The 27,540-nt window shown below is 45.4% G+C and overlaps 1 protein-coding gene across 2 annotated transcripts in view; it reads left to right on the forward strand.

The window, feature by feature from the left end:
* LOC123990990 (mitogen-activated protein kinase-binding protein 1-like) overlaps positions 1–27,540 on the forward strand; it is a 46,655-nt gene that overhangs the window by 2,706 nt on the left and 16,409 nt on the right. For both annotated transcript variants that reach the window (XM_046292070.1, XM_046292071.1), the window contains exons 2-20: positions 7,711–7,802; positions 11,645–11,707; positions 11,841–11,898; positions 12,865–13,035; positions 14,377–14,514; positions 14,733–14,915; positions 15,006–15,166; positions 15,407–15,596; positions 15,764–15,892; positions 16,096–16,280; positions 16,360–16,577; positions 16,763–16,833; positions 18,825–19,022; positions 19,577–19,688; positions 19,784–19,847; positions 22,852–22,962; positions 23,261–23,299; positions 25,029–25,183; positions 25,278–25,315. In XM_046292070.1, the coding sequence (XP_046148026.1) occupies positions 7,711–7,802; positions 11,645–11,707; positions 11,841–11,898; positions 12,865–13,035; positions 14,377–14,514; positions 14,733–14,915; positions 15,006–15,166; positions 15,407–15,596; positions 15,764–15,892; positions 16,096–16,280; positions 16,360–16,577; positions 16,763–16,833; positions 18,825–19,022; positions 19,577–19,688; positions 19,784–19,847; positions 22,852–22,962; positions 23,261–23,299; positions 25,029–25,183; positions 25,278–25,315 (2,376 nt within the window). The remainder of the gene's footprint in view (positions 1–7,710; positions 7,803–11,644; positions 11,708–11,840; positions 11,899–12,864; positions 13,036–14,376; positions 14,515–14,732; positions 14,916–15,005; positions 15,167–15,406; positions 15,597–15,763; positions 15,893–16,095; positions 16,281–16,359; positions 16,578–16,762; positions 16,834–18,824; positions 19,023–19,576; positions 19,689–19,783; positions 19,848–22,851; positions 22,963–23,260; positions 23,300–25,028; positions 25,184–25,277; positions 25,316–27,540) is intronic.

The following is a 27,540-nucleotide window of genomic DNA, read 5'->3' on the forward strand; positions in this document are numbered from 1 at the left end:
ACAACAATGGCTCAGCTGCAAAGTGGTAGGCCACACAAACTCACAGAACGGGACCACTGAGTGCTGAATTTTAAAAAATGTATCCTTGGTTGCAAAACTCACTATCGAGTTCCAAACTGCCTCTGGAAGCAACGTCAGCACCAGAACTGTTCGGGGGGAGATTCATGAAATGGGTTTCCATAGTAGAGCAGCCACACACAGGTCTAAGATCACCTTGCACAATCCCGACCGTCAGCTGGAGTGGTGTAAAGCTCGCCGATATTGGACTCTGGAGCAGTGAATAAGCGTTCTCTGGAGTGACGAATCACACTTCTGGGTTCTGTGAATGCCAGGAGAACGCTACCTGCACCAATGCATAGTGCCAACTGTAAAGTTTGGTGGGAGAGGAATAATGGTCTGGTACTGTTTTTCATGGTTCGGGCTAGGCCCCTTTGTTCTATTGAGGGGAAATCTTAACGCTACAGCATACAATGACATTTTGAATGATTCTATGATTCCACATTTGTGGCAACAGTTTGGGAACTGCCCTTTCCTGTTTTTCGGGGGGACAATGCCCCTATGCGCAAAGCCGTCGCTTTCCATACAGAAATGGTTTGTCGATATCGGTGTGAAAGAACGTGACTGGCCTGCAGAAAGCCCGGACCTCAACCCCATCGAAAACCTTTGGGAGGAATTGGAACACCAACTGCAAGCCAGGCCTAATCACCTATCATCAGTGCCCGACCTCACTCATGCTCTTGTGACTGAGTGGAAGCAAGTCCCCGCAAGTCCAACTCCATATTACTGCCCATGGTACTGGGATGTTTGACGAGAAGGTGTCCACATACTCTTGGTCATGTAGTGTGTGTGTATATCAGTACCAGTCAAAAGTTTGGACACACCTACTCATTCAAGTTTTTTAAATGTATTTTTTACTATTTTCTACATTGTAGAATAATAGTGAACACGTCAAAACCATGAAATAACACATGGAATCTTGTAGTAACCAAAAAAGTGTTAAACAAATCAAAATATATTTTAGATTCTTCAAAGTAGCCACCCTTTGACTTGAGTACAGCTTTGCACACTCTTGGCATTCTCTCAACCAGCTCCATTAGGTAGTCACCTGAAATACATTTAAATTAACAGGTGTGCCTTGTGATAAGTTAATTTGTGGAATTTCTTTCCTTAATGCGTTTGAGCCAATCATTTGTGTTGTGACAAGTTAAGGGTGGTATACAGAAGATAGCCCTATTTGATAATTGACCAAGTCCATATTATTGCAAGAACAGCTCAAATAAGCAAAGAGAAATGACAGTCCATCATTACTTTAAGACAAGACGGTCAGTCAATCCCGACAATTTCATGAACTTTGAAAGTTTCAAGTGCATTTGCAATAACCATCAAGGGCTATGATGAAACTGGCTCTCATGAGGACCGCCACAGGAAAGAAAGACCCAGAGTTACCTCTGCTGCAGAGGATAAGTTTATTAGTTACCAGCCTCAGAAATTGCAGCCCAAATAAATGCTTCACAGAGTTCAAGTAACAGACACATCTCAACATCAACTGTTCAGAGGAAACTGTGTAACTCAGGCGTTCATGGTCAAATTGCTGCAAAGAAACCACTATTAAAGGGACACCAATAAGAAGATAATTCCTTGGACCAAGAAACACGAGCAATGGACATTAGACCGGTGGAATTCTGTGCTTTGGTCTGATGAGTCCAAATTTGAGATTTTTGCTTTCAACCACCTTGTCTTTTAGAGACGCAGAGATGGTGAACGGATGATCTCCGCATGTGTGGTTCCCACCAAGAAGCATGGAGGAGGAGGTGTGATGGTGTAGTGGTGCTTTGCTGGTGACACTGTCAGTGTTTTATTTAGAATTCAAGGCACACTTAACCAGCATGGCTACCACAGCATTATGCAGCGATACGCCATCCAACTTGGTTTGTGCTTAGTCCAACTATCATTTGTTTTTCAACTGGACAATGACCCAACACACCTCCAGGCTGTGTAAGGGCTATTTGACCAATAAGGAGTGATGGAGTGCTGCATCATATGACCTGGCCTCCAGTCACCCGACCTCCAGTCACCCGACCTCAACCCAATTGAGATGGTTTGGGATGAGTTGAGTTGGACCAGCCAACTTGCTCAGCATATATGGGAACTCCTTCAAGACTGTTTGAAAAGTATTCCAGGTGAAGCTGGTTGAGAGAATGCCAAGAGTGTACAAAGCTGTCATCATGGCAAAGGGTGGCTACTTTGAAGAATCTAAAATATATTTTGATTTTGTTTAACACTTTTTTGGTAACTTCATGATTCCATATGTGTTATTTCATAGTTTTGTTGTCCTCACTATTTTTCTGCAATGTAGAAAATAGTAAAAATCAAGAAAAAACCCTTGCATGAGTACATGTGTTCAAACTGTTGACTTATTCTATATATACAGTGTGCGTTCGGTGTTTTTGGTATGACGCTACAAGCTTGGCACACCTGTATTTGGGTGATTTCCACCCCCCCATTCTTCTCTGCAGATCTTCTCACGCTCTGTCAGGTTGGATGGGGAGCGTCGCTGTACAGCTATTTTCAGGTCTCTCCAGAAATGTTAGATCGGGTTCAAGTCCAGGCTCTGGCTGGGCCACTCAAGAACATTCAGAGACTTGTCCCGAAACCACTTCTGCATTGTCTTGGCTGTGTGCTTAGGGTCATTGTCTTGTTGGAAGGTGAAACTTTGCCCCAGTCTGAGGTCCTGAGCATTCTGGAGAGGGTTTTCATCAGGTATCTCTCTGTACTTTACTCTGTTCATCTTTCCCTCGATCCTGACTAGTCACCCAGTCCCTGCCACTGACAAATATCCCCACAGCATGATGCTGCCACCACTATCCCGATTGCACAGTTTGGCCTGGAGGCCAGCTCTAGGAAGAGTCTTGGTGGTTCTAAACTTCCTCCATTAAGGAATGAGGGAGGCCACTGTGTTCTTGGAGACTTTCAATGCTACATGTTTTGGTACCCTTCCCCAGATCTTTGCCTCGACACAATCCTGTCTCGGAGGTCTACGAACAATTCCTTCGACCTCATGGCTTAGTTTTTGCTCTGACATCTGAAAGTCTGAATACTTACATAAATACGGTATTTCTGTTTTTAATTTTGAATAAATTAGCAAAAAAAATCTATAACCTGTTTTCGCTTTGTCATTATGGGGTTTTGTGTGTAGATTGATGAGGAAACGAATGTAATGTAGAAGAGAACCAGGGGGAGACTTGTCGAGTACTGGTGACAGATGTAGCCAAATCAAATGTTATTGGTCACATACACATGGTTAGCAGATGTTATTGGTCACATACACATGGTTAGCAGATGTTATTGCGAGTGTAGTGAAATGCTTGTGCTTCTATTGCCGACAGTGCATCAATATCAACAAGTAATCTAATGTCGTGACGTTGACTATTCATTAATGTGAAGACTGTTATATTATCAAATCAATTATCTTTGTAATTATTCCATGATTTCAACTAATCTCGGAATAGTAATTTTTCAGATATTTTCAAATCTTATCGATTAGTCACTTATTATTACCTCACCAGTCATACTCTGGATGTCGCAAACCCTTGGATATCTGCACGAACCCTAGCATAAATGATGAATCAGTGATATACAAATTGGCTTAATTATTTATTTACTAACTCACTAAACAATCACACAGAATTACATAAACACACACAGGATAGGTAACACATTGGTTACTCACATGATACACTGAAAAGTCCCTAGTGGGGGAAACCAATAGGACTGCTTGGTAGACAAAGGAAAGGGGTGGAGACAGATAAGAAAGAGCGGAAGAACAGAATGGACCCTCTACACTACATACATACAGTTGTATTCGTTCATCGTAAATATGGATATTTAGCACCCTAACAACCGCTCATTTGGATTTTAGAAATGCAATGTGCATATTTAAGCTTGTATGTCATTGCTGTCTCTCCATTGAAAACCGTTGATCAGTCAGAGTCTCTGGTTGTTTAAGTCTGGTCGCCATGTCCCTTGTAGCTCTGTTGTAATGGATACGTCAGGCGTACTAATGGTCGTTGCATTGGGAAGTGTTCTTGAGATGGAGCTTTCAGAGTACCATTGTTCTTAGAGTTGATCTGTTAGAATAGATGCGTCTGCTGTTGTCGGTATCCTCGTCCTAGACTTACACACATTTCCAGCTGCAGACTGGTACAGTGGCGTCTAGGATTTGCTGCTTCTGTAGCAATCTATTGGTCTCGATTGTTGATTATTCGGGTCACAGCTAGAACCACTTCACAACCCGGCATGTTTTGGTCTAAATATACAGTGGGGGGAAAAAAGTATTTAGTCAGCCACCAATTGTGCATGTTCTCCCACTTAAAAAGATGAGAGAGGCCTCTAATTTTCATCATAGGTACACTTCAACTATGATAGACAAAATGAGAAAAAAAATCAGGAAAATCACATTGTATGATTTTTAATGAATTTATTTGCAAATTATGGTGGAAAATAAGTATTTGGGTCAACAACAAACAAGCAAGATTTCTGGCTCTCACAGACCTGTAACTTCTTCTTTAAGAGGCTCCTCTGTCCTCCACTCGTTACCTGTATTAATGGCACCTGTTTGAACTTGTTATCAGTATTAAAGACACCTGTCCACAACCTCAAACAGTCAAACTCCAAACTCCACTATGGCCATGACCAAAGAGCTGTCAAAGGACACCAGAAACAAAATTGTAGACCTGCACCAGGCTGGGAAGACTGAATCTGCAATAGGTAAGCAGCTTGGTTTGAAGAAATCAACTGTGGGAGCAATTATTAGGAAATGGAAGACATACAAGACCACTGATAATCTCCGTCGATCTGGGGCTCCATGCAAGATCTCACCCCGTGGGGTCAAAATGATCACAAGAACGGTGAGCAAAAATCCCAGAACCACACGGGGGGACCTAGTGAATGACCTGCAGAGAGCTGGGACCAAAGTAACAAAGCCTACCATCAGTAACACACTACGCTGCCAGGGACTCAAATCCTGGACTGCCAGACGTGTCCCCTTGCTTAAGCCAGTACATGTTCAGGCCCGTCTGAAGTTTTCTAGAGAGCATTTGGATGATCCAGATGAAGATTGGGAGAATGTCAGATGAAACCAATATATAACGTTTTGGTAAAAACTCAACTCGTCCTGTTTGGAGGACAAAGAATGCTGAGTTGCATCCAAAGAACACCATACCCACTGTGAAGCATGGGGGTGAAAACATAATGGTTTGGGGCTGTTTTTCTGTAAAGGGACCAGGATGACTGATCCGTGTAAAGGAAAGAATGAATGGGGCCATGTATCGTGAGATTTTGAGTGAAAACCTCCTTCCATCAGCAAGGGCATTGAAGATGAAACGTGGCTGGGTCTTTCAGCATGACAATGATCCCAAACACACCACCCGGGCAATGAAGGAGTGGCTTCGTAAGAAGCATTTCAAGGTCCTGGAGTGGCCTAGCCAGTCTCCAGATCTCAACCCCATAGAAAAGCTTTGGAGGGAGTTGAAAGTCCATGTTGCCCAGCAACAGCCCCAAAACATCACTGCTCTAGAGGAGATCTGCATGGAGGAATGGGCAAAAATACCAGAAACAGTGTGTGAAAACCTTGTGAAGACTTACAGAAAACGTTTGACCTCTCTGTCATTGAGAAACTTTTGTTATTGACCAAATACTTATTTTCCACCATAATTTGCAAATAAATTCATTAAAAATCCTACAATGTGATTTTCTGGATTTTGTTCTCTCATTTTGTCTGTCATAGGTGAAGTGTACATACGATGAAAATTACAGGCCTCTCTCATATTTTTAAGTGGGAGAACTTGCACAATTGGTGGCTGACTAAATACTTTTTTGCCCCATTGTAAATTTCATCAGAAGTTTGCTTTATACTGGAGTAGAGAAGGGGCGTTTCACTGACTGATCATAAGTTACTATGAAAAGCTATTCTCATTTACAAGGACTAAAATCACGTTGTTGTCTTTCCAAAAGTATTCTTATAATAATAATAAATAATAATAATAATATTTGATTTGATTTGAAAAGTATTCTTATACTTAACCATTTATTTTTATACAACAGTCGGATGCAAACCCCATAATTGAGAAGTGTTTACAAACAAATATACAATAATGTGGATCTCCTGTCTCTCATGAGGTCACCAAATGACACACATTCGACATGGTCATTCCTTGATTTCCCACCGACCATTCGAACTGTCTGGATTTACAGAGATACTGTTTCATTATTCAACCTTTTGATGTTAAAGTTTGGCCAAGTGTCTCTCTCTCTCTCTGTGTCCCAAAGGCACACATTCCAATCCCAATACTACAGACCCAGAAGCAGAGTATTTATGACCGTCATAAAACTGTGGATAGAGAGAGAGGGGCATGTCATGACATTAACAATTCCACAACTACCTAATACACACAAATCTAAGTAAAGGGATGGAATAAGAATATGTACATATAAATATATGGATGAGGAATGACAGAGCGGCATAGGCAAGATACAATAGATGGTCCGATGAAACAAAAATAGAACTGTTTGGCCATAATGACTATCGTTATGTTTGGAGGAAAATGGGGGATGCTTGCAAGCCGAAGAACACCATCCCAACCGTGAAGCACGGGGTGGCAGAATCATGTTGTGGGGGTGCTTTGCTGCAGGAGGGACTGGTGCACTTCACAAAATAGATGGCATCATGAGGAGGAACATTATGTGGACATATTGAAGCAACATCTCAAGGCATCAGTTAGGAAGTTGAAGTCGCAAATAGGTCTTCCAAATGGACAATGACCCCAAGCATACTTCCAAAGTTGTGGAAAAATGGTTTAAGGACAACAAAGTCAAGGTATTGGATTGGCCATCACAAAGCCCTGACCTAAATGCCATGGAAAATTTGTGGGCAGAACTGAAAAAGTGTGTGCAAGCAAGGAGGCCTACAAACCTGACTCCGTTACACCAGCTCTGTCAGGAGGAATGGGCCAAAATTCACCCAACTTATTGTGGGAAGCTTGTGGAAGGCTACCCGAAACGTTTGACCCAAGTTAACTGTAGAACAAGATGGAAGCCTGTAGGAAACATTATGTTGAAGTACTGAAATTCCCACAGAAGAACATAGTTTAGAAAACATTAAGAAACAATTTCAGAACATCCCCAATGTCAAACCAAGTTGGTGAACGTTTCTAGAACATTACCAAAATTGAAATTAAATATAAACATTTTTGAAGTTTGAACTTCTATGAAATGTTAAAGTAATGGAATAACAATATTTTTTTTTTGCCAAGAACCTTAAATATGCTGAGAATCTTCCAAAGCCAAGAAACTATACTGCACCATTCCCAGAAAATTGTTTGAAGGTTGTATGCAACATAACCATAGGATAACCAACCACGCTCTAAGAAACTTATGGTTCTCAGAACGTTATTTGCTAGCTGGGTGGTCCATCAGGGCTTATCTTCCAGGGTTCATAAACATACATGCAATACATAAGGGACCATCAACGAGGGGCTATGCGTGAACAACGTTGCATTATTTTCCAGAGAACGCATAGAGCCCAGAGTTGATTATCCCTTTTTTTAATCCTCTCAGATCTCCACTAATGCATAATGATTGCGGGCTAGGGAATATGGCTGGATTTTGGGATTGGCTTGTTAAAACTCTAGAATTGTCTGTCTCCCTCTGTAGGTGACTTTGGAGAGGGTCCTGGGAATCACAGCCTCTGGCAACAGTGGTCTGGCCTGTAACCCCCACTCTGGTCTTGTGGCCTATCCTGCTGGGTGAGTCTAGGGGGAGAGAAAGAGAGAGAGAGAGAGGTGTGAGTGCGTGCATGCAATACCTGGGTTCAAATACTATTTCAAATGTCTCAATTACTTTCGCGTGCATTCAGATGTATTGTATTTGAAAAGATGAGTAGTCATGCTTTTGAAAATACTCAAATACACTCCCATTAATTTAACTCAGGTATTTTTACTGAACAAAAATATAAATGCAACATGTAAAGTTTTGGTCCCATGTTTCATAAGCTGAAATAAAAGATCCCAAAAATGTTCCATATGCACAAAAAGCTTATTTATCTCAAATTCTGTGCACAAATTTGTTTACATCTCTGTTAGTGAGCATTTCTCCTTTGCCAAGATAATCCATCCATCTGACAGATGTAGCATATCAAGAAACTGATTAAACAGCATGATCATTACACAGGTGCACCTTGTGCTGGGGACAATGAAAGGACACTTTGAAATGTGCAGTTTTGTTACACAACACAATGCCACAGATCTCTCGAGTTTTGAGGAGGCATGTAATTGGCATGCCGACTGCAGGACTGTTCACCAGAGCTGTTGCCAGAGAATTTCATGTTCATTTCTCTACCATAAACCAAATCCAATGTAGTTTTCGAGAATTTGGCAGTACGTCCAACTGGCTATACAATGCAGACCACGTGAAACCACGCCAGCCCAGGACTGCCACATCTGGCTTCTTCACGTGCGGGATCATCTGAGACCAGACACCCAGACAGCTGATGAGCATGTGGAGTATTTCTGTCTGTCATAAATCCCTTTTGTGGGGAAAAACAAATTCTGACTGGATGGGCCTGGCTCCCCAGTGGGTGGGTCTATGCCCTCCCAGGCCCATCCATGGCTGCGCCCCTGCCCATTCATGTGAAATCCATAGATTAGGGCCTCATTTATTTATTTTGATTGACTGATTTCCTTATATGAATTGTAACTCAGTGAAATTATTGCATGTTGCGTTTTCTATTTTAGTTCAGTATAGTATTTAAAATAAGTATTTACATTTAAAAGTACAATTTGGTAGACTATTCCTCTTTTTTTCTATTTTTTAAAAGTATTTACTCAAAAACTCATACATTTGAGCCCAGGTCTGGTGCATGCGTGCGTGACTACATGTGAATAAAAGAGATTCGGAGAGAGATTGTCACACTACAATGAAACCTGAAAGCTTATTAAGCACTGTTTGTGGTATCCGTGTGTTTTTTTTCTTCTCTGATCTGACTGCACTCATCAAATAATGTTAAAGCCCCCATGCAGTTTTAAAAAATCATCAATGTATGTCTTAAATCATTGTGTGTGTGTTTTATTTCATGAAAATAACTCCAAATATGTATTTTTATCATTTATTTCCCTGGGCCTCCTTTTGCCATTGAAATGCTCAGTCTGATTGTGTGGGCGTGTCAATACAAATGTAAATATATTTACACACACAACCCTGATTGGAGGATATGATCATCTAGACTCTGTGCAAATAAAAGATGATTGGTCAGAATAATCAGATCAGATTGTGATGTCATGCTGTGGGCTAAAAACAGTCTGAAATTCCAGTAAAAAAAAAAAAGCTCTTGCACCTAAAGGGCATTATCATAATTTTCACAACTTCAGAGTGTTATTTCAACCTTTTTATAGTGTCAAAATATAATTACAAAATAATTCAAATCACTTTTTGGACTACACTGCCCCTTTTAAAGCTCATCAAGATTGCTCTGTAATACTCTACTCTCATCCCGGAACTCGTTCCCTACGTGGTGCTTTAACTTCACTAGGGTTTGGGGCACTATTTTCACTTCTGGATGAAAAGCGTGCCCAAAGTAAACTGCCTACTACTCAGGCCCAGAAGCTAGGATATGCATAAGCTAGGATATGCATATAATTGGTAGATTTGAATAGAAAACACTCTAAAGGTTCCACAACTGTTAAAGTAATGTATTTGAGTATAACAGAACTGAAAAAATCCACCCAGGAAGTGGGATTTCTTAAATGTTTGTAGTTTTCTATTGAATTCCATTACAGTATCCATTGACTTATGACTCAAATTGCACTTCCTATTACTTCCACTAGTTGTCAACAGTCTTTAGAAATTGTTTCAGGCTTGTATTGTGAAAAATGAGGGAGTAAGCACTCTGAATGAGTGGACACTGCAGTGTCTCAGAGCTCTTTCATGCGCGTGACCGAGAGTGCGCCTTTCTTGTTTACCTTTTTATATTGACGACGTTAATATTGGTTGAAATATTATTGATTATTTAGGCTAAAAACAACATCGTTTTAAATATTTCTATGAACTTTACGGACACTATTTGGATTTTTCATCTGCCTGTTGTGACTGCATTTGAGCCTGTGGATTATTGAACAAAACGTGCGAACAAAACAAACATTTATTGAGTAAATGGGAGTCTTGTGAGTGCAACCATTTGAAGATCATCAAAGGTAAGTGATTAATTTTATCTCTATTTCGGACTTGTGTAACTCATCTACTTGGCTGGTTACTGTTTGTAATGATTTGTCTGCTGGGCGCTGTTCTCAGATAATCACATGGTATGCTTTCACCGTAAAGTCTTTTTGAAATCTGGCAATCTGAGTTAATCTATAAACCGATGTATAACACTTTCTGTTTTTGAATTTGGCGCTCTGCAATTTCACTGGATGTTGGCCAGGTGGGACGCTAGCATCCCACGTACTCTAGTGAGGTTAACTGTGCTGTTGCTGTTCCATCTTGCAGACTATGTAAGGTCCTTGTTCAACATTAGCAGTGCTGAATACGTCCAAGCTAAGATGGGTTAGAGAACGAATGGCGTATTTAGTGGACGATCAGCATTTCTCAGAGTTGCTGCGGACTCTGTCTGCCTGTAAGCAGAAACCGTAAACGGAAGCACAAATGCAGTAAGTAGGCCATGCTTCCTAAAAGCCTCTGTCATAACCTTATTATTCAGGCCAATGTCTGGAACAACAAGAGAATTAGGTCCTTGGACTAACTCTGTGCCAAGGACTGTGTGTGTGTGCCATTGTTCATACCTTTGCCAATCCTCCTCAGCTCCTCTATTTTAAACTCCTGGCACACTTAATAGGCCAGGGACGTGGTTCACACATCGCTGTTTCACATAGCTGCCAGCGTGTCCTGTCTTAATTAGCGGCCAGTGTATCCTGTCATAATTTACACCCCCACATTCTCTGTGACCAGGAAGTGATGATAGCAGGAAGTGATAGGCACACATTATGACAGGGACTCAGGTATCTGATTTGAATGGCAGTCAGGTAGAAGCTCATAGAGGTTCACACGATTTATCAGGCAGGCTTAGAGATTCTGTTTAGGATCAGTGGAAGCTTTACAGTAGTAACACTGCTTTACATATTATATATTCAGGATTAAGGGAAGCGCTGTTGCAGAATACAGAACAAACAGCCCTTCAAAAGCCTGTTGGGTAACTAACACCCCTGTTGGGTTGCTACTGTTACATACAGTGCCTTCAGAAAGTGTTCATACCCCTTGACTTATTCCACATGTTGTTGTGTTTTTACGGCCTGAATTCAAAATGTATGAAATAGATGTGGGGGGAAAAAATCTATCTTCTCACAATACCCCATAATGGCAACGTGAAAACGTGTTTTTAGAAATGGTTGCAAATTTCTTGGAAAATTAAATGCAGAAATATGTTATTTACATAAGTATCCACAGTGAATGCCATATTCCTCACTGCCTTTTTAGAAATGCAAATTGCCCTTATGTCATGTAAATATTACTCTGCAGCCACATGTTACTCAGCTGCCGATAAAGTGCATAAAACGATGGTTAAAATTAAATGGGAGGATGTATTTCTCCTGCTCTGTAGCTGTGTGGTGGTTCTGCTGAACCCCAAGAAGAACAGACAGCACCACATCCTGAATACATCCAGGTGAGAAATGACTCACTCACACCACCAACCCCTAATCACCATCCTGCTCATTACCTAATCATCCTCTACCCATCCCTGAAACACGCACTGATACATGTATGACTGTTACCACACTCTTCTCTCCTTTTAACAGGAAAACTATCACAGCTCTGTCCTTCTCTTCAGATGGCAAATACTTGGTCACAGGAGAGGTGAGTTGTCTGTCTCTGTCTCTGTGTCGGTCTGTCATCATCAAAAGCTGGTTAGAGGGTTTGATAGAATATCTCCCTGTGTTGTAGTGCGGTTGTACCGTAGTTATGGTAATGTTCTCGATCCAGATTAGCTCATGTGGCTCTACGCTGCCGTGTTGATGTGATGCCTAATCCCAGCTAGCCAATCCGAGCCGAAGTAAATCCCTCTCTGTAAATAGGTGATCACTTCAGTTGCCATAGCAGCAGGGGTCAAAGTTCCAAGTACCATGCTCATAGGACTGCTGTTGGTTACACACACACACACACACACACACACACACACACACACACACACACACACACACACACACACACACACACACACACACACACACACACACACACACACACACACACACACACACACACACACACACACACACCTCTGGGTAGAAGTAACCCTTAGGTACAGAGCTAGGATCAGTTTTCCCTTCCCAATGCTAACCTTAACATATTCCCCCACCCTAATGGTTATCATTGGTTATTGAGGAAGGTATCTCAATGGAATCCTTCCTACATTTCCTTTTCTTTTGGGTCATGGTTAAAGACTGGAATATCACTGATAGACTTGATCATTTTATTGATTTGAGTCCCTTACTTTGGAAGCAATGATTCATCTGTTACAGAAGCAGAACAATCAGTAGGATAAAAACTAGGGGTAAAAATGTGGATATCTCTGAGAGGACGATCTGATCACATACACACGCACACTGTTTTTCATAGAGACTCTGTATCCTCAGTCATCCATGTCCTGAACTCTGACCTGGGCACAGTCACATTCACGTAACAACCTTTTTGACCTTTTTTGATAGTGTGTGTGAAATGGTTCAGACTGTGTGGATTGTGGCTGACACGGCATGTGTAATCTCGCAGTGACTTTATCTCTCTCTCCCCTTCTCTCGTTCTCGCACTCCCTCCCCCTCCCAGTCGGGTCACCTGCCTGCGGTGCGTGTGTGGGAGGTGTGTGAGTTTCGGCAGGTGGCGGAGCTGCAGGAACATAAGTATGGCGTATCCTGTGTGGCCTTCTCTCCCAACAGTAAATACATTGTCAGCGTGGGTTACCAGCACGACATGATGGTCCACGTCTGGGCATGGAAGGTACGCCAGCAGCCTCTGGCAATTAGGTATCCTACTTAAGTTGCCCAATGTCACCTTTTCTGTCAACAAATGCCCTGTGTGACCTTTCTATGAGCCAATATTGTCTGCCCTTCTGCTATAGCCACTGCCCCAGAGACAGCAACATCCATATTATCTACCCTTCTGCTATAGCCACTGCCCCAGAGACAGCAACATCCATATTATCTACCCTTCTGCTATAGCCATGGCCCCAGAGACAGCAACATCCATATTATCTACCCTTCTGCTATAGCCACTGCCCCAGAGACAGCAACATCCATATTATCTACCCTTCTGCTATAGCCACTGCCCCAGAGACAGCAACATCCATATTATCTACCCTTCTGCTATAGCCATGGCCCCAGAGACAGCAACATCCATATTATCTACCTTTCTGCTATAGCCACTGCCCCAGAGACGGCAACATCCATATTATCTACCCTTCTGCTATAGCCACTGCCCCAGAGACAGCAACATCCATATTATCTACCTTTCTGCTATAGCCATGGCCCCAGAGACAGCAACATCCATATTATCTACCCTTCTGCTATAGCCACTGCCCCAGAGACAGCAACATCCATATTATCTACCCTTCTGCTATAGCCATGGCCCCAGAGACAGCAACATCCATATTATCTACCCTTCTGCTATAGCCATGGCCCCAGAGACAGCAACATCCATATTATCTACCCTTCTGCTATAGCCACTGCCCCAGAGACAGCAACATCCATATTATCTACCCTTCTGCTATAGCCATGGCCCCAGAGACAGCAACATCCATATTATCTACCCTTCTGCTATAGCCATGGCCCCAGAGACAGCAACATCCATATTATCTACCCTTCTGCTATAGCCATGGCCCCAGAGACAGCAACATCCATATTATCTACCCTTCTGCTATAGCCATGGCCCCAGAGACAGCAACATCCATATTATCTACCCTTCTGCTATAGCCACTGCCCCAGAGACAGCAACATCCATATTATCTACCCTTCTGCTATAGCCACTGCCCCAGAGACGGCAACATCCATATTATCTACCCTTCTGCTATAGCCATGGCCCCAGAGACGGCAACATCCATATTATCTACCCTTCTGCTATAGCCACTGCCCCAGAGACAGCAACATCCATATTATCTACCCTTCTGCTATAGCCACTGCCCCAGAGACAGCAACATCCATATTATCTACCCTTCTGCTATAGCCACTGCCCCAGAGACGGCAACATCCATATTATCTCCTCTTCTGCTTGTGTAACTGCCCCAGGGGCTATACTTCTGTAGTTACTGCCCTCATACATTTTGTGTTTTTGTTGTGGTTGCAGAAGAACACAATAATTGCTGCTAACAAGGTGTCCAGTAAGGTGACAGCAGTGTCCTTCTCTGAGGATAGCTCCTACTTTGTGACAGCAGGGAACAGACACGTCAAGTTCTGGTACCTGGACCACTCCAAATCTATCGAGGTACTTTCATCTCTGTTCCTTGGGTTTCTGTGCAGGCTAATGCTACTGATTGTGAGCAGAATAACAGAATGGCTAACTCTTGTTACTCATTGCATTTCACACTACTAACTAACTGCATTTCTCTCTCTCATTTCTCTCCAGTCCCACTGCTGGGGCACTCTGGGCTCCTGATGCTAAGTCTCATACTAATAACACTAGTGTTTCTATTGTCTGTGCAGGCCAGTGCTCCAGTCCCTCTGCTGGGGCGCTCTGGGCTCCTGGGGGAGCTGAGGAACAACTTTTTTTGCGACGTGGCATGTGGGCGGGGCTCTAAGGCCGAAAGCACCTTCTGTATCACCACCTCCGGCCTGCTCTGTGAGTTCAACCCCAAAAGGATGCTGGACAAGTGGGTGGACTTACGGGTGAGTCACTGACAGATGGACTGGCCTATGGGTGAGTTACTGACAAATGGGTGGGCCTATGGGTTGATTGATCTCTTCCTGTCCCCGTAGACCAGTGTGGCCAGGGCTCTGTGTGTGTCAGAGGAGCTGATCTTCTGTGGCTGTGCTGATGGGATGGTGCGAGCCTTCAGCCCTGCTGACCTGGGGTTCATCTGTACCCTGCCAAGACCACACCACCTTGGCACTGACGTGTCCAGCATCACACAGGCCAGGTGTGACACACACACACACCTCTGGGTAGAAGTTACCCTTAGGTATAGATCTAGGATCAGCTTACCCGTCCCAATGCTAACCTTAACATTTAAGGTGGGGGAATACGAAACTAACCTTAGGTCAGTTTCGAGAGGCATCTTCACAAGCCTGTTTTGCAACCAATATTAGGAGCTGAAGCAGGTTTCTCCTGGTACACCATGCATTAACATAAGTCACACATTACTTTTTTCTCCCATCAGCCACCTGTTCTCCAACAAGATGTCTGTCCGCTACCCTGACTCTGTGGCGGTGACCTATGACCCGGTCAGTCATTGGTTGAGCTGTGTGTATAACGACCACAGCCTGTATGTGTGGGATGTCAGGGACCTCCACAGGGTAGGCAAGGTGCATTCTGCCCTCTACCATGCCGCCTGTGTCTGGGACCTACAGGTAAAACGTCAAGATATCAGAGTACTATTTGAGGGCTGTAGAGATGATTAAGTATCTCATTAGTTGAGGCTTTATGGAAGTACTTCAGTACGATGCAGAGTGAGTGTTCTTTTACAATACCATCGCGTCCTTCTCCATGTGTTCTTCCTCCCCTCTCTCTTCTCCAGATGGTCCCGGAGGTCCCAGAGTCTGGCCGGTCTTCGGGGGAGTTCCTCAGCTGTTCAGCAGACAACACTGTCCGACTGTGGAGTACAGAGAGGCAGGGACACACACATCCGCAGAATGTTCTCAGTAAGGTATGTGTCCAATACTTAACAGTGTACTCTAGTAGACACCGACCCACCTCTGCATGTAAAAAGCTGTGTTGTGTCGAGATAAACTGTTAACCCTCTTGCTGTATTGGCTCCTGGGAGTCATCTTTCTCCCTCACCCCCGCTGGTCTCCAGCCATCCTTCTCTGGCCATTCTTCCTTCTTTCATCCACCTCTCTTACCCCTCAGGACTTGTTGAAGGTGATCTATATGGATGAAAACACCGCCGCCCTGGTGGAAACGGAGGGAAGTGTGTCTGTTAGCACAGAGAAGACTGACGGACAGACGGCAGAGACCAGGACAGGCATTAGGACCATCTGTGTCAGCCCCGATGGGAAACACCTGGCGTCTGGAGACCGCAACGGGATGCTGAGGTACGGAACGGGAAGAGAATGGAATGGAGGCTGGTTATGTCTGTGCAGGCTGTGTGTTTGATGTGTGTGTGTTCTGCAGGGTTCATGACCTCAGCAGTATGACAGAGATTCAGAAGGTGGAGGCCCATGACTCAGAGATCCTGTGTCTGGAATACTCTAAACCAGAGACTGGTCTGAAGCTGTTAGCCACCGCTAGCCGCGACCGTCTGATCCACGTCCTGGATGCTGAGAGAGACTACGGCCTAGTCCAGACCCTGGACGAACACTCTTCATCCATCACCGCTGTCCGATTCGCTGGTGAGTGACCTGTAACCTCCCGGCATCAGAGAGAAAGACGTTACCATGACGTCGACATATGTAGAACAGAAACGGTCTATGTGGTAACGTTTGACAGTAGCAGATGCTGTATGTAAGATCTTTGTCATGGTCAAAGCTCTGGGGTTGTTCTCATGGCTAGGGTTACTTTGCCTCTCCCCCCTCAGCCAATGACAACAAGGTGAGGATGATCAGCTGTGGAGCAGACAAGAGCATCTACTTCCGTACGGCTCACAGGGTAAGGAACACGTTAGGGTATCAAGTTGCAATTACGGTCCAACATTTGCGTTGTTGTAAATGCAACGTTTTGTAACAAACTGGGTTTTCAGTATCTCAACATTTGCAAAAGAGACAGCAGTCATCATCATCCACTCTTAATCCTTCCCTTTTCAAATCTCCCTATTAGCATAATGGATAGGGGAATGGGACTACTGTTATGTTCTGGAACATTAGTCCATCGCAGGGACAGGGTTCCACTTCCAGACCCAAAAATGTCTTGTTAACTTCCTGCTAGCATCTTTCCCAGTGTAAATAGACATTATTTGAGTGGCAGTTTAGGAAACAAACACTGACATGCATCTCTCGCTCTCAATCTGATCTTCTCTGGCAGTGCTCTCTGTTCCATCTATTATCATGCTCTTTGTTTTTACCAAGTGGCTGCCTGTCGGTATTTAATTCAGAGAAATTGCACACGGCCCCCATCTTGTTTTTCAGAGTTTTAAAAACATCCGTTACCGTCTGTAAGTGAATGTAGCTCTGCTTGTACATGAACTGCAGACACTGAGCATAGAGAGTAGAATACCTTAAGATGATAGCATTATTGTTCAAGAGAAAGCTAAATAACGCCGACAGAGGTTGTTGTTGTTCTCTCCCCCCTCAGACAGACGGAGGTACAGAGGTTGTTGTTGTTGTTCTCTCCCCCCTCAGACAGACGGAGGTACAGAGGTTGTTGTTGTTGTTCTCTCCCCCCTCAGACAGACGGAGGTACAGAGGTTGTTGTTGTTGTTCTCTCCCCCCTCAGACAGACTGAGGTACAGAGGTTGTTGTTGTTGTTCTCTCCCCCCTCAGACAGACGGAGGTACAGAGGTTGTTGTTGTTGTTCTCTCCCCCCTCAGACAGACGGAGGTACAGAGGTTGTTGTTGTTCTCTCCCCCCTCAGACAGACGGAGGTACAGAGGTTGTTGTTCTCTCCTCTCCCTCAGACAGACGGAGGTACAGAGGTTGTTGTTCTCTCCTCTCCCTCAGACAGACGGAGGTACAGAGGTTGTTGTTCTCTCCTCTCCCTCAGACAGACGGAGGTACAGAGGTTGTTGTTCTCTCCTCTCCCTCAGACAGACGGAGGTACAGAGGTTGTTGTTCTCTCCTCTCCCTCAGACAGACGGAGGTACAGAGGTTGTTCTCTCCTCTCCCTCAGACAGACGGAGGTACAGAGGTTGTTGTTCTCTCCTCTCCCTCAGACAGACGGAGGTACAGAGGTTGTTGTTCTCTCCTCTCCCTCAGACAGACGGAGGTACAGAGGTTGTTGTTCTCTCCTCTCCCTCAGACAGACGGAGGTACAGAGGTTGTTGTTGTTGTTCTCTCCTCTCCCTCAGACAGACGGAGGTACAGAGGTTGTTGTTCTCTCCTCTCCCTCAGACAGACGGAGGTACAGAGGTTGTTGTTCTCTCCTCTCCCTCAGACAGACTGAGGTACAGAGGTTGTTGTTCTCTCCTCTCCCTCAGACAGACTGAGGTACAGAGGTTGTTGTTCTCTCCCCTCCCTCAGACAGACGGAGGTACAGAGGTTGTTGTTCTCCCCCCCCCCCCCAGACAGACGGAGGTACAGAGGTTGTTGTTCTCTCCTCTCCCTCAGACAGACGGAGGTACAGAGGTTGTTGTTCTCTCCTCTCCCTCAGACAGACGGAGGTACAGAGGTTGTTGTTCTCTCCCCCCTCAGACAGACGGAGGTACAGAGGTTGTTGTTCTCTCCTCTCCCTCAGACAGACTGAGGTACAGAGGTTGTTGTTCTCTCCCTCCCTCAGACAGACGGAGGTACAGAGGTTGTTGTTCTCCCCCCCAGACAGACGGAGGTACAGAGGTCGTTGTTCTCCCCACCCCCAGACAGACGGAGGTACAGAGGTTGTTGTTCTCTCCCCCCTCAGACAGACGGAGGTACAGAGGTTGTTGTTGTTCTCTCCCCCCATCAGACAGACTGAGGTACAGAGGTTGTTGTTGTTCTCTCCCCCCTCAGACAGACGGAGGTACAGAGTTCAGGCGCTCTCACCACGTGGTGAGAAAGACCACTCTGTATGACATGGATGTAGAGCCCAGCTGTAAGTACGCTGCCGTGGGCTGCCAGGACCGATGCATCAGGATCTTCAATATCAGCAATGGGAAGCAGAAGACATTCTACAAGGGTTCACAGACTGAGGATGGCAGCCTGCTTAAGGTTTAGTATCATTCAACTCTTAAACTCTTGTCAAAAACAGAGAAAATGTCAACTCTCTGTTGCTGCTCCTCAAAGAAGGTCTTGATGAAGCTTGTGATTAGTTACAGCGTTTCGACTGGAGATGTGCACTGATATGGCGTCAAATCTGTATCCATGTCATTTTGGTTTGACTAAATAGCATTGCAACTGTGTGGACTTCACTTAATAACACTGATTTGTGACATTCAGACAACGTGCTTGCCCATTGGGCCAGGTCACAGGTGTGAATGTTCTGGGGGCTAAACCTACCCACCCAGTTTTGGGGTACAATGGGAAGTCTGTGGATGGCCCATCAGCAGGCAGTTAACTATGCTAAATTGAGAGCCGGTGAGATGATTTTGTGCCTGCGGGAACAGTCCCGTATGCTCTTTTACATAGTAATTTACAGCAAGGATAAACCGATATCAAGATATGCCTGGCTCCGATTGATATCAAACGATATTGATATCATTTGAATTGTCGATATTGGTGCCATCACTAGTTTCACCCTTTTTGTTCTGTTATGTCCCATGCAGGTGCAGACTGATCCGTCTGGTCAGTACGTTGCCACCAGCTGCTCTGATAAGAACATCAGCATCTTTGACTTCCGCTCTGGAGTGTGTGTGGCCACCATGTTTGGACACTCTGGTAACATACCATGATATACTGTACACACACAAACACACACACAGAGTATCAAATCAACCTACCACCCAGCTGATTCATTCTTTTCCTGCTCTCAGAGATAGTGACTGGGATGAAGTTCACCAATGACTGTAAACATCTGATCTCTGTGTCTGGGGACAGGTATGACCTCTGCCCTGGTGTGTGTGAGTCTGCCTGTCTGCCTGTCTGCCTGCCTGCCTGCCTGATGGCCTGTCTGTCTGATGGCCTGTCTGCCTGTCTGCCTGTCTGTCTGATGGCATGTCTGCCTGTCTGTCTGATGGCATGTCTGCCTGTCTGTCTGATGGCCTGTCTGTCTGTCTGTCTGTCTGATGGCCTGCCTGTTTGTCTGCCTGTCTGCCTGTTTGTCTGATGGTCTGTCTGTCTGTCTGTCTGTCTGTCTGTCTGTCTGTCTGTCTGTCTGTCTGTCTGTCTGTCTGTCTGTCTGTCTGTCTGTCTGTCTGTCTGTCTGTCTGTCTGTCTGTCTGTCTGTCTGTCTGTCTGTCTGTCTGTCTGTCTGTCTGTCTGTCTGTCTGTCTGTCTGTCTGTCTGTCTGTCTGTCTGTCTGTCTGTCTGTCTGTCTGTCTGTCTGTCTGTCTGTCTGTCTGTCTGTCTGTCTGTCTGTCTGTCTGTCTGTCTGTCTGTCTGTCTGTCTGTCTGTCTGTCTGTCTGTCTGTCTGTCTGTCTGTCTGTCTGTCTGTCTGTCTGTCTGTCTGTCTGTCTGTCTGTCTGTCTGTCTGTCTGTCTGTCTGTCTGTCTGTCTGTCTGTCTGTCTGTCTGTCTGTCTGTCTGTCTGTCTGTCTGTCTGTCTGTCTGTCTGTCTGTCTGTCTGTCTGTCTGTCTGTCTGTCTGTCTGTCTGTCTGTCTGTCTGTCTGTCTGTCTGTCTGTCTGTCTGTCTGTCTGTCTGTCTGTCTGTCTGTCTGTCTGTCTGTCTGTCTGTCTGTCTGTCTGTCTGTCTGTCTGTCTGTCTGTCTGTCTGTCTGTCTGTCTGATGGCCTGTCTGTCTGTCTGATGGCCTGTCTGTCTGTCTGATGGCCTGTCTGTCTGTCTGATGGCCTGTCTGATGGCCTGCCTGTCTGTCTGATGGCCTGTCTGATGGCCTGCCTGTCTGTCTGATGGCCTGTCTGATGGCCTGCCTGTCTGTCTGATGGCCTGTCTGATGGCCTGCCTGTCTGTCTGATGGCCTGTCTGATGGCCTGCCTGTCTGTCTGATGGCCTGTCTGATGGCCTGCCTGTCTGTCTGTCTGATGGCCTGTCTGATGGCCTGTCTGTCTGTCTGTCTGATGGCCTGTCTGATGGCCTGTCTGTCTGTCTGATGGCCTGTCTGATGGCCTGTCTGTCTGTCTGATGGCCTGTCTGATGGCCTGTCTGTCTGTCTGTCTGTCTGTCTGTCTGTCTGTCTGTCTGTCTGTCTGTCTGTCTGTCTGTCTGTCTGTCTGTCTGTCTGTCTGTCTGTCTGTCTGATGGCCTGTCTGTCTGTCTGTCTGTCTGATGGCCTGTCTGTCTGTCTGTCTGTCTGATTGTCTGTCTGATGGCCTGTCTGTCTGTCTGTCTGTCTGATGGCCTGTCTGTCTGTCTGTCTGATGGCCTGTCTGATGGCCTGTCTGATGGCCTGTCTGTCTGTCTGATGGCCTGTCTGTCTGTCTGTCTGTCTGTCTGTCTGTCTGTCTGTCTGTCTGTCTGTCTGATGGCCTGTCTGTCTGATGGCCTGTCTGTCTGATGGCCTGTCTGTCTGTCTGTCTGTCTGATGGCCTGTCTCTGTCCGTCTATCTGTCTGTCTGATGGCCTGCCTGTCTGATGGCCTGTCTGCCTGCCTGCCTGATGGCCTGTCTGTCTGTCTGTCTGATGGCCTGTCTGTCTGTCTGTCTGATGTCCTGTCTCTGATTGCCTGCCTGTCTGATTGCCTGTCTGCCCGTCTGTCTGATTGCCTGTCTGATGGCCTGTCTGCCTGTCTGATGGTCTGCCTGTTTGTCTGTCTGATGGCCTGTCTGTCTGATGGCCTGTCTCTGATTGCCTGCCTGTCTGATGGCCTGTGTCTGATTGCCTGTCTGATGGCCTGTCTGTCTGATGGCCTGTCTGTCTGATGGCCTGTCTGTCTGATGGCCTGTCTGTCTGATGGCCTGTCTGTCTGTCTGTCTGATGGCCTGTCTGTCTGTCTGTCTGATGGCCTGTCTGTCTGTCTGATGGCCTGTCTGTCTGTCTGTCTGATGGCCTGTCTGTCTGTCTGATGGCCTGTCTGTCTGTCTGTCTGTCTGATGGCCTGTCTGTCTGTCTGTCTGTCTGTCTGATGGCCTGTCTGTCTGCCTGTCTGTCTGATGGCCTGTCTGTCTGCCTGTCTGTCTGATGGCCTGTCTGTCTGATGGCCTGTCTGTCTGATGGCCTGTCTGTCTGATGGCCTGTCTCTGTCTGATGGCCTGTCTGTCTGATGGCCTGTCTCTGTCTGTCTGTCTGTCTGATGGCCTGTCTGTCTGTCTGTCTGATGGCCTGTCTGTCTGTCTGATGGCCTGTCTGTCTGTCTGTCTGATGGCCTGTCTGTCTGATGGCCTGTCTGTCTGTCTGTCTGATGGCCTGTCTGTCTGATGGCCTGCCTGTCTGTCTGTCTGTCTGTCTGTCTGTCTGTCTGTCTGTCTGTCTGTCTGTCTGTCTGTCTGTCTGTCTGTCTGTCTGTCTGTCTGTCTGTCTGTCTGTCTGTCTGCCTGATGGCCTGTCTGCCTGATGGCCTGTCTGTCTGCATGCCTGATGGCCTGTCTGTCTGTCTGATGGCCTGTCTGTCTGTCTGTCTGTCTGATGGCCTGTCTGTCTGTCTGTCTGATGGCCTGTCTCTGATTGCCTGCCTGTCTGATTGCCTGCCTGCCCGTCTGTCTGATTGCCTGTCTGATGGCCTGTCTGCCTGTCTGATGGTCTGCCTGTTTGTCTGTCTGATGGCCTGTCTGTCTGATGGCCTGTCTGTCTGATGGCCTGTCTCTGATTGCCTGCCTGTCTGATTGCCTGTGTCTGATTGCCTGTCTGATGGCCTGTCTGTCTGATGGCCTGTCTGTCTGTCTGTCTGATGGCCTGTCTGTCTGTCTATCTGATGGCCTGTCTATCTGATGGCCTGTCTGTCTGATGGCCTGTCTGTCTGTCTGATGGCCTGTCTGTCTATTCCAGCTGTATCTTCGTGTGGCGTCTGGCTCCAGAGCTCACCATGAGTATGAGAGAACGCCTTTCCCAACTAAGACGAACCTCCCTCACACCCCCCTGCAACACATCCACACTCAGGTAAAGGATTGGATGGGTGTAAACAGTAGGGTAACAGTTTCCACAAGAAACCAAGGAGTATGTCCAGTCCTCTAGCACAGACATTTCAAAGTCTCCTAGGGATGGGTGGTATACCATATCTGACTATATACCGGTATTGATGCACGGACCGGTTTGGGTTTTACCTTCTAAGACGGTATTTCAATGTTTGGTTTGTTAAATGTGATACGCTACCACGCTACGTGTAGCGTCCGTTTTTATAGTTTAGTCCGCTACTTGAGTCGTCTCTCTCCCTCTCTTCATTCCGATTTCCTCACAGACTAAGCCCCGCTCCCTGTCACTCAAGGAGCCACCGCAGGTAATTAATCTCCACTCTCCTCTCGCCATGTTACATTTGTTTTTGTACTTGGCGCCACTCTTCCTCACCACACTGCTTCCCTCTACACTCAGCTCCTTTCCTTCTCCCTCGCTGTCCATTTCCACATCTCCACGCTCTTTCCGCTTCTTTAGCCGGTGTAGTAGCAAACTGTTCAAATTGTATCTTGAATTTGACGCCATGTCACCTCCGCAAGAATATGTCAGCTACGTGAAACTGCTAAGAGAAAACATGTAATGTTGCGCTGAGAGTCGGGAAGCAAGTACAGGGAGTGAGTGTTATGAGGTGCTGGTGCGGTTGACGATGGTGACAGGTGTGCGGGATAATCAGCAGCCAGATGACCTAGAGGCCGGAGAGGGACTATAAGTGATGGTACCCCCCCTCCCCGACACGTGGCTCCAGCTACAGGACGCCGACAAAGGGGACGGACCCGGGGATCAGGAGCAGACCGGTCACCCCTGCTGAGGAGCAGGAACCTGACAGACCGGCTGAGGCATGAGAGCCTGACGAACACGTGGAAGCAGGGGAGCCTGGCGATCTGGCTGAGGCAGGGGAGCCTGGCGATCTGGCTGAGGCAGGGGAGCCTGGCGATGTGGCTGAGGCAGGGGAGCCTGGCGATGTGGCTGAGGCAGGGGAGCCTGGCGATCCGGCTGAGGCAGGGGAGCCTGGCGATCCGGCTGAGGCAGGGGAGCCTGGCGATCCGGCTGAGGCAGGGGAGCCTGGCGATCCGGCTGAGGCAGGGGAGCCTGGCGATCCGGCTGAGGCAGGGGAGCCTGGCGATCCGGCTGAGGCAGGGGAGCCTGGCGATCCGGCTGAGGCAGGGGAGCCTGGCGATCCGGCTGAGGCAGGGGAGCCTGGCGATCCGGCTGAGGCAGGGGAGCCTGGCGATCCGGCTGAGGCAGGGGAGCCTGGCCTGTAGCGGCTCCCGGACCCGACGTCATTTACACTGGCACAAAAAAAATAAACCCTGATACTTCCCTTAGGTGAGGTGTTATTCTCTAATGACAGTGCCGGGAAGCAAGTACAGGGAGTGAGCGTTATGAGGTGCTGGTGCGCTTGACGATGGTGACAGGTGTGCAGGATAATCGGCAGCCTGATGACTTAGAGGCCGGAGAGGAAGTATACGTGACAGTTGTGAAAGATTAGAAAACACTGACCAACACTTTGGTTCCTATCCTGTCACAATAACTCCGCCCTGGCTTTTTTATTTGTTTTTTTATTTGTCATGTCAAATTAAACTGTACTCAAAGTGCCCACTATTATATTCTATCTATAGAATTAGAATAGTCATTCTATTCCCATGATTCCAACTGTACACCCAAGTGTTTTGATCTAAATCACAAGTCAAATCGTAATTGCAATATTTGGTCAAAAATAAGGCCTATATATTTTTTTCCATATCATGCAGCCATATGTGGAAATTATCTCAAATGAGTGCAAGAAATGCACAAATTGATGAAAATGCTAAAACAATTTTGGGGATAAAGTTTGACTGTTCGGTAATAAAACAATCAGAATGGAGAATGCACCATATACATTTCTTGAAATATCTTAGAACGTATGTGTTGCCACACTAGGGTCACGCACTACTCATGAAGCACATTTTTTTATTTTGTTATTCAAAAACATCAAATACCATCCCAAAATATCATGATATTATATTTTCGCCATATCGCCCAGTCCTACTGTCTTGTTGTTGTATGTGGTATAGGCGTGAGGTGTACAGTGCACCGGCTCTTGGTCTGATGTCATCAGAGAGTGACCGTGAGGTGGATGATCCAGAGGAGAGGGACGATCCCTTTGACCTGGAACAGATCACAGTAAACAGTAACACTTCCTCAGGGAGTAGCCATGATGACGACGCAGGTACAGAACAGAGTTGTCATATCTGGATGTAACATTTGGGAAACTTCTACCTATAGTGTCTCTACATGAAATACTGCATTCTTGTCTATTATAGGTGCCTCGGATGAAGGACAGGACTGGGAATCGAAGAAGGTTTGTTGAACTGTTGTAGTTACACACACTCACACACACGGCGGTTGCTCCATTCTGCCCTCTGCTGGTCATGCTACTCCCTTTCTTACACTCCCCTACATATTTATTTGGACAGTGACACTAATTTCCTTATTTTGGCTCTATACTCCAGCATTTGAGATTCATATTATGAGGCAACTGTACAGAATGTCATATTTTGTTTGAGCACACTTTCATACATATCTGTTTTATAGTTTAGAAATAAAAACACTATGTACCTACCCAGCTAGCACACAACGTTCTGAGAACCATATGTTTCTTAGAGCTTGGTGAGCGCGTGGTTGTGCTATGGTTATTTTTCATACAAACTTCCCACAACTTTCTGGGAATTGTGCAGGATAGTTGCTTAGCTTTGGAACATTCCCAGCACATTTAAGGAACTTGACAAAAAACTTAATTTTCTTGGTATGTCATTACTTTAACAGACTGTTTCCTAAACATTCAAACATAGTTGCATTTAATTTCAGTTTTAGTAATGGTCTAGGAACGTTCTCCAACTGGTTTGCTGAAGGTTTCCTCATGGTTTTATTTAACTTAATTGGGATAGGGGGCAATATTTTCACCTCCGGATGAAAAGCGTGCCCAAAGTAAACTGCCTGTTTCTTATACTCTGTGAGTATAATAGAACTGATATGGCAGGCGAAACCCCCCCCCAAAATTTCAGGTTACCACTGTTTTCAATGGCTAGTACTATAATTATAAGCCAAGTCCTCCCAAATTGCAGTTCCTAGGGCTTCCACTAGATGTCAGTCTTTAGAGTTTCAGACTGGTTTTTGGAATAATGACCCAGAAATTGTAGTTCTTCTAGGTGGCTCCCATTTTGGCTGTAGTGTTTCCAAGCGCGTGGAGGAAAGTGCGTTCTTTGTTATTTATCTCCGGTAATGAACATACTATTCTCCGTCTTAAATGTTATCATTTATTTGCGTATTAGGATACCTAAGGTTTGATTATAAATGTTGTTTGACTTGTTTGGAAAAGTTTTAGTAACGTTTGGGATTCATTTTGATGGAGGGAAACTGAGTGGATTATTGACAAGCGCATCAGCTAAACTGAGTTTTTATGGATATAAAGAAGGACATTATCGAACAAAGGGACCGTTTGTGATGTAACTGGGACCTTTTGGAGTGCCAACAGAAGAAGATCATCAAAGGTAAGGCATTTTTTATATCGCGATATCTGATTTTCGTGTCGCACCTGCCTGGTTGAAATATGTTTTCCATGTGTTGGTATGCGGGGCGTTGTCCTCAGATAATCGCATGGTTTGCTTTTGCCACAAAGCCTTTTTGAAATCTGACACGGCGGCTGGATTAACAACAAGTTAAGCTTTATTTTGATGTATTACATTTGTGATTTTATGAAAGTTAAATATTTATAGTAATTTAATTTGAATTTGGTGCTCTGCAATATCCCTGGATGTTGTCGAGTTGTCCCGCTAGCGGCACGCCTATCCCAATGAGGTTGAAGTAATGTTCTCAAATTGTTCCAGGAACATTAAGAAAACTTTCCATGAAAACCACAAGAAAACATTAACTTTTGGAGAACGTTCTAACAATGTTATTTAATTAATTGATAATGGCCGAGAAGCAAACCGTGACGATTTATCCTCAACCCACCTGCTTTGAGGGCATTATCACTTTTATACAACGGGTTACCAACATATTCAAGTAGTGATTGACGTTTGAATTAATAACGTTATTTTTATTAATATATTCATACCATTTCATCCTTCCACAAGATATAGCCAAGACACAAGTCTAGGGTTGCTACCAAAGCTGACTGGTTGTTCGTTCTATTGGTTTGTTGGCCAGAGATGCGACCAAGTTGTTCAGTCTTTCTGTTCTGGATCTATGGACGCGGCTCAGTCGTTCGTTCCATTGCTAGCTTGCCAACTACGGCTAATTTACAAAATCGCCAAACAGTGCAGATAGAATAACAACAGTAGTTTTATTTGCATTTGTTTATGCTGTTTTCTAGTGACAGTTATTTGGATACATCCATAACAATGAGCTAATGAGGCGCGATGTCGCCTGGCATAGAAAATGTGCTCACTCGTCAGGACATTGGTTCAGAGGAGCTAGCTAAGAACACAGCTAACACAATCACTTCAAACTGAATGTGGAAAGACTGCAAAGTACAGTAGCTGCACTTCGTTTAGTTTGACCTTTTTTACATATATATCCGTAAAA

This window comes from Oncorhynchus gorbuscha, linkage group LG12, assembly GCF_021184085.1.
Source record: "Oncorhynchus gorbuscha isolate QuinsamMale2020 ecotype Even-year linkage group LG12, OgorEven_v1.0, whole genome shotgun sequence".
NCBI lineage: Eukaryota > Metazoa > Chordata > Actinopteri > Salmoniformes > Salmonidae > Oncorhynchus > Oncorhynchus gorbuscha.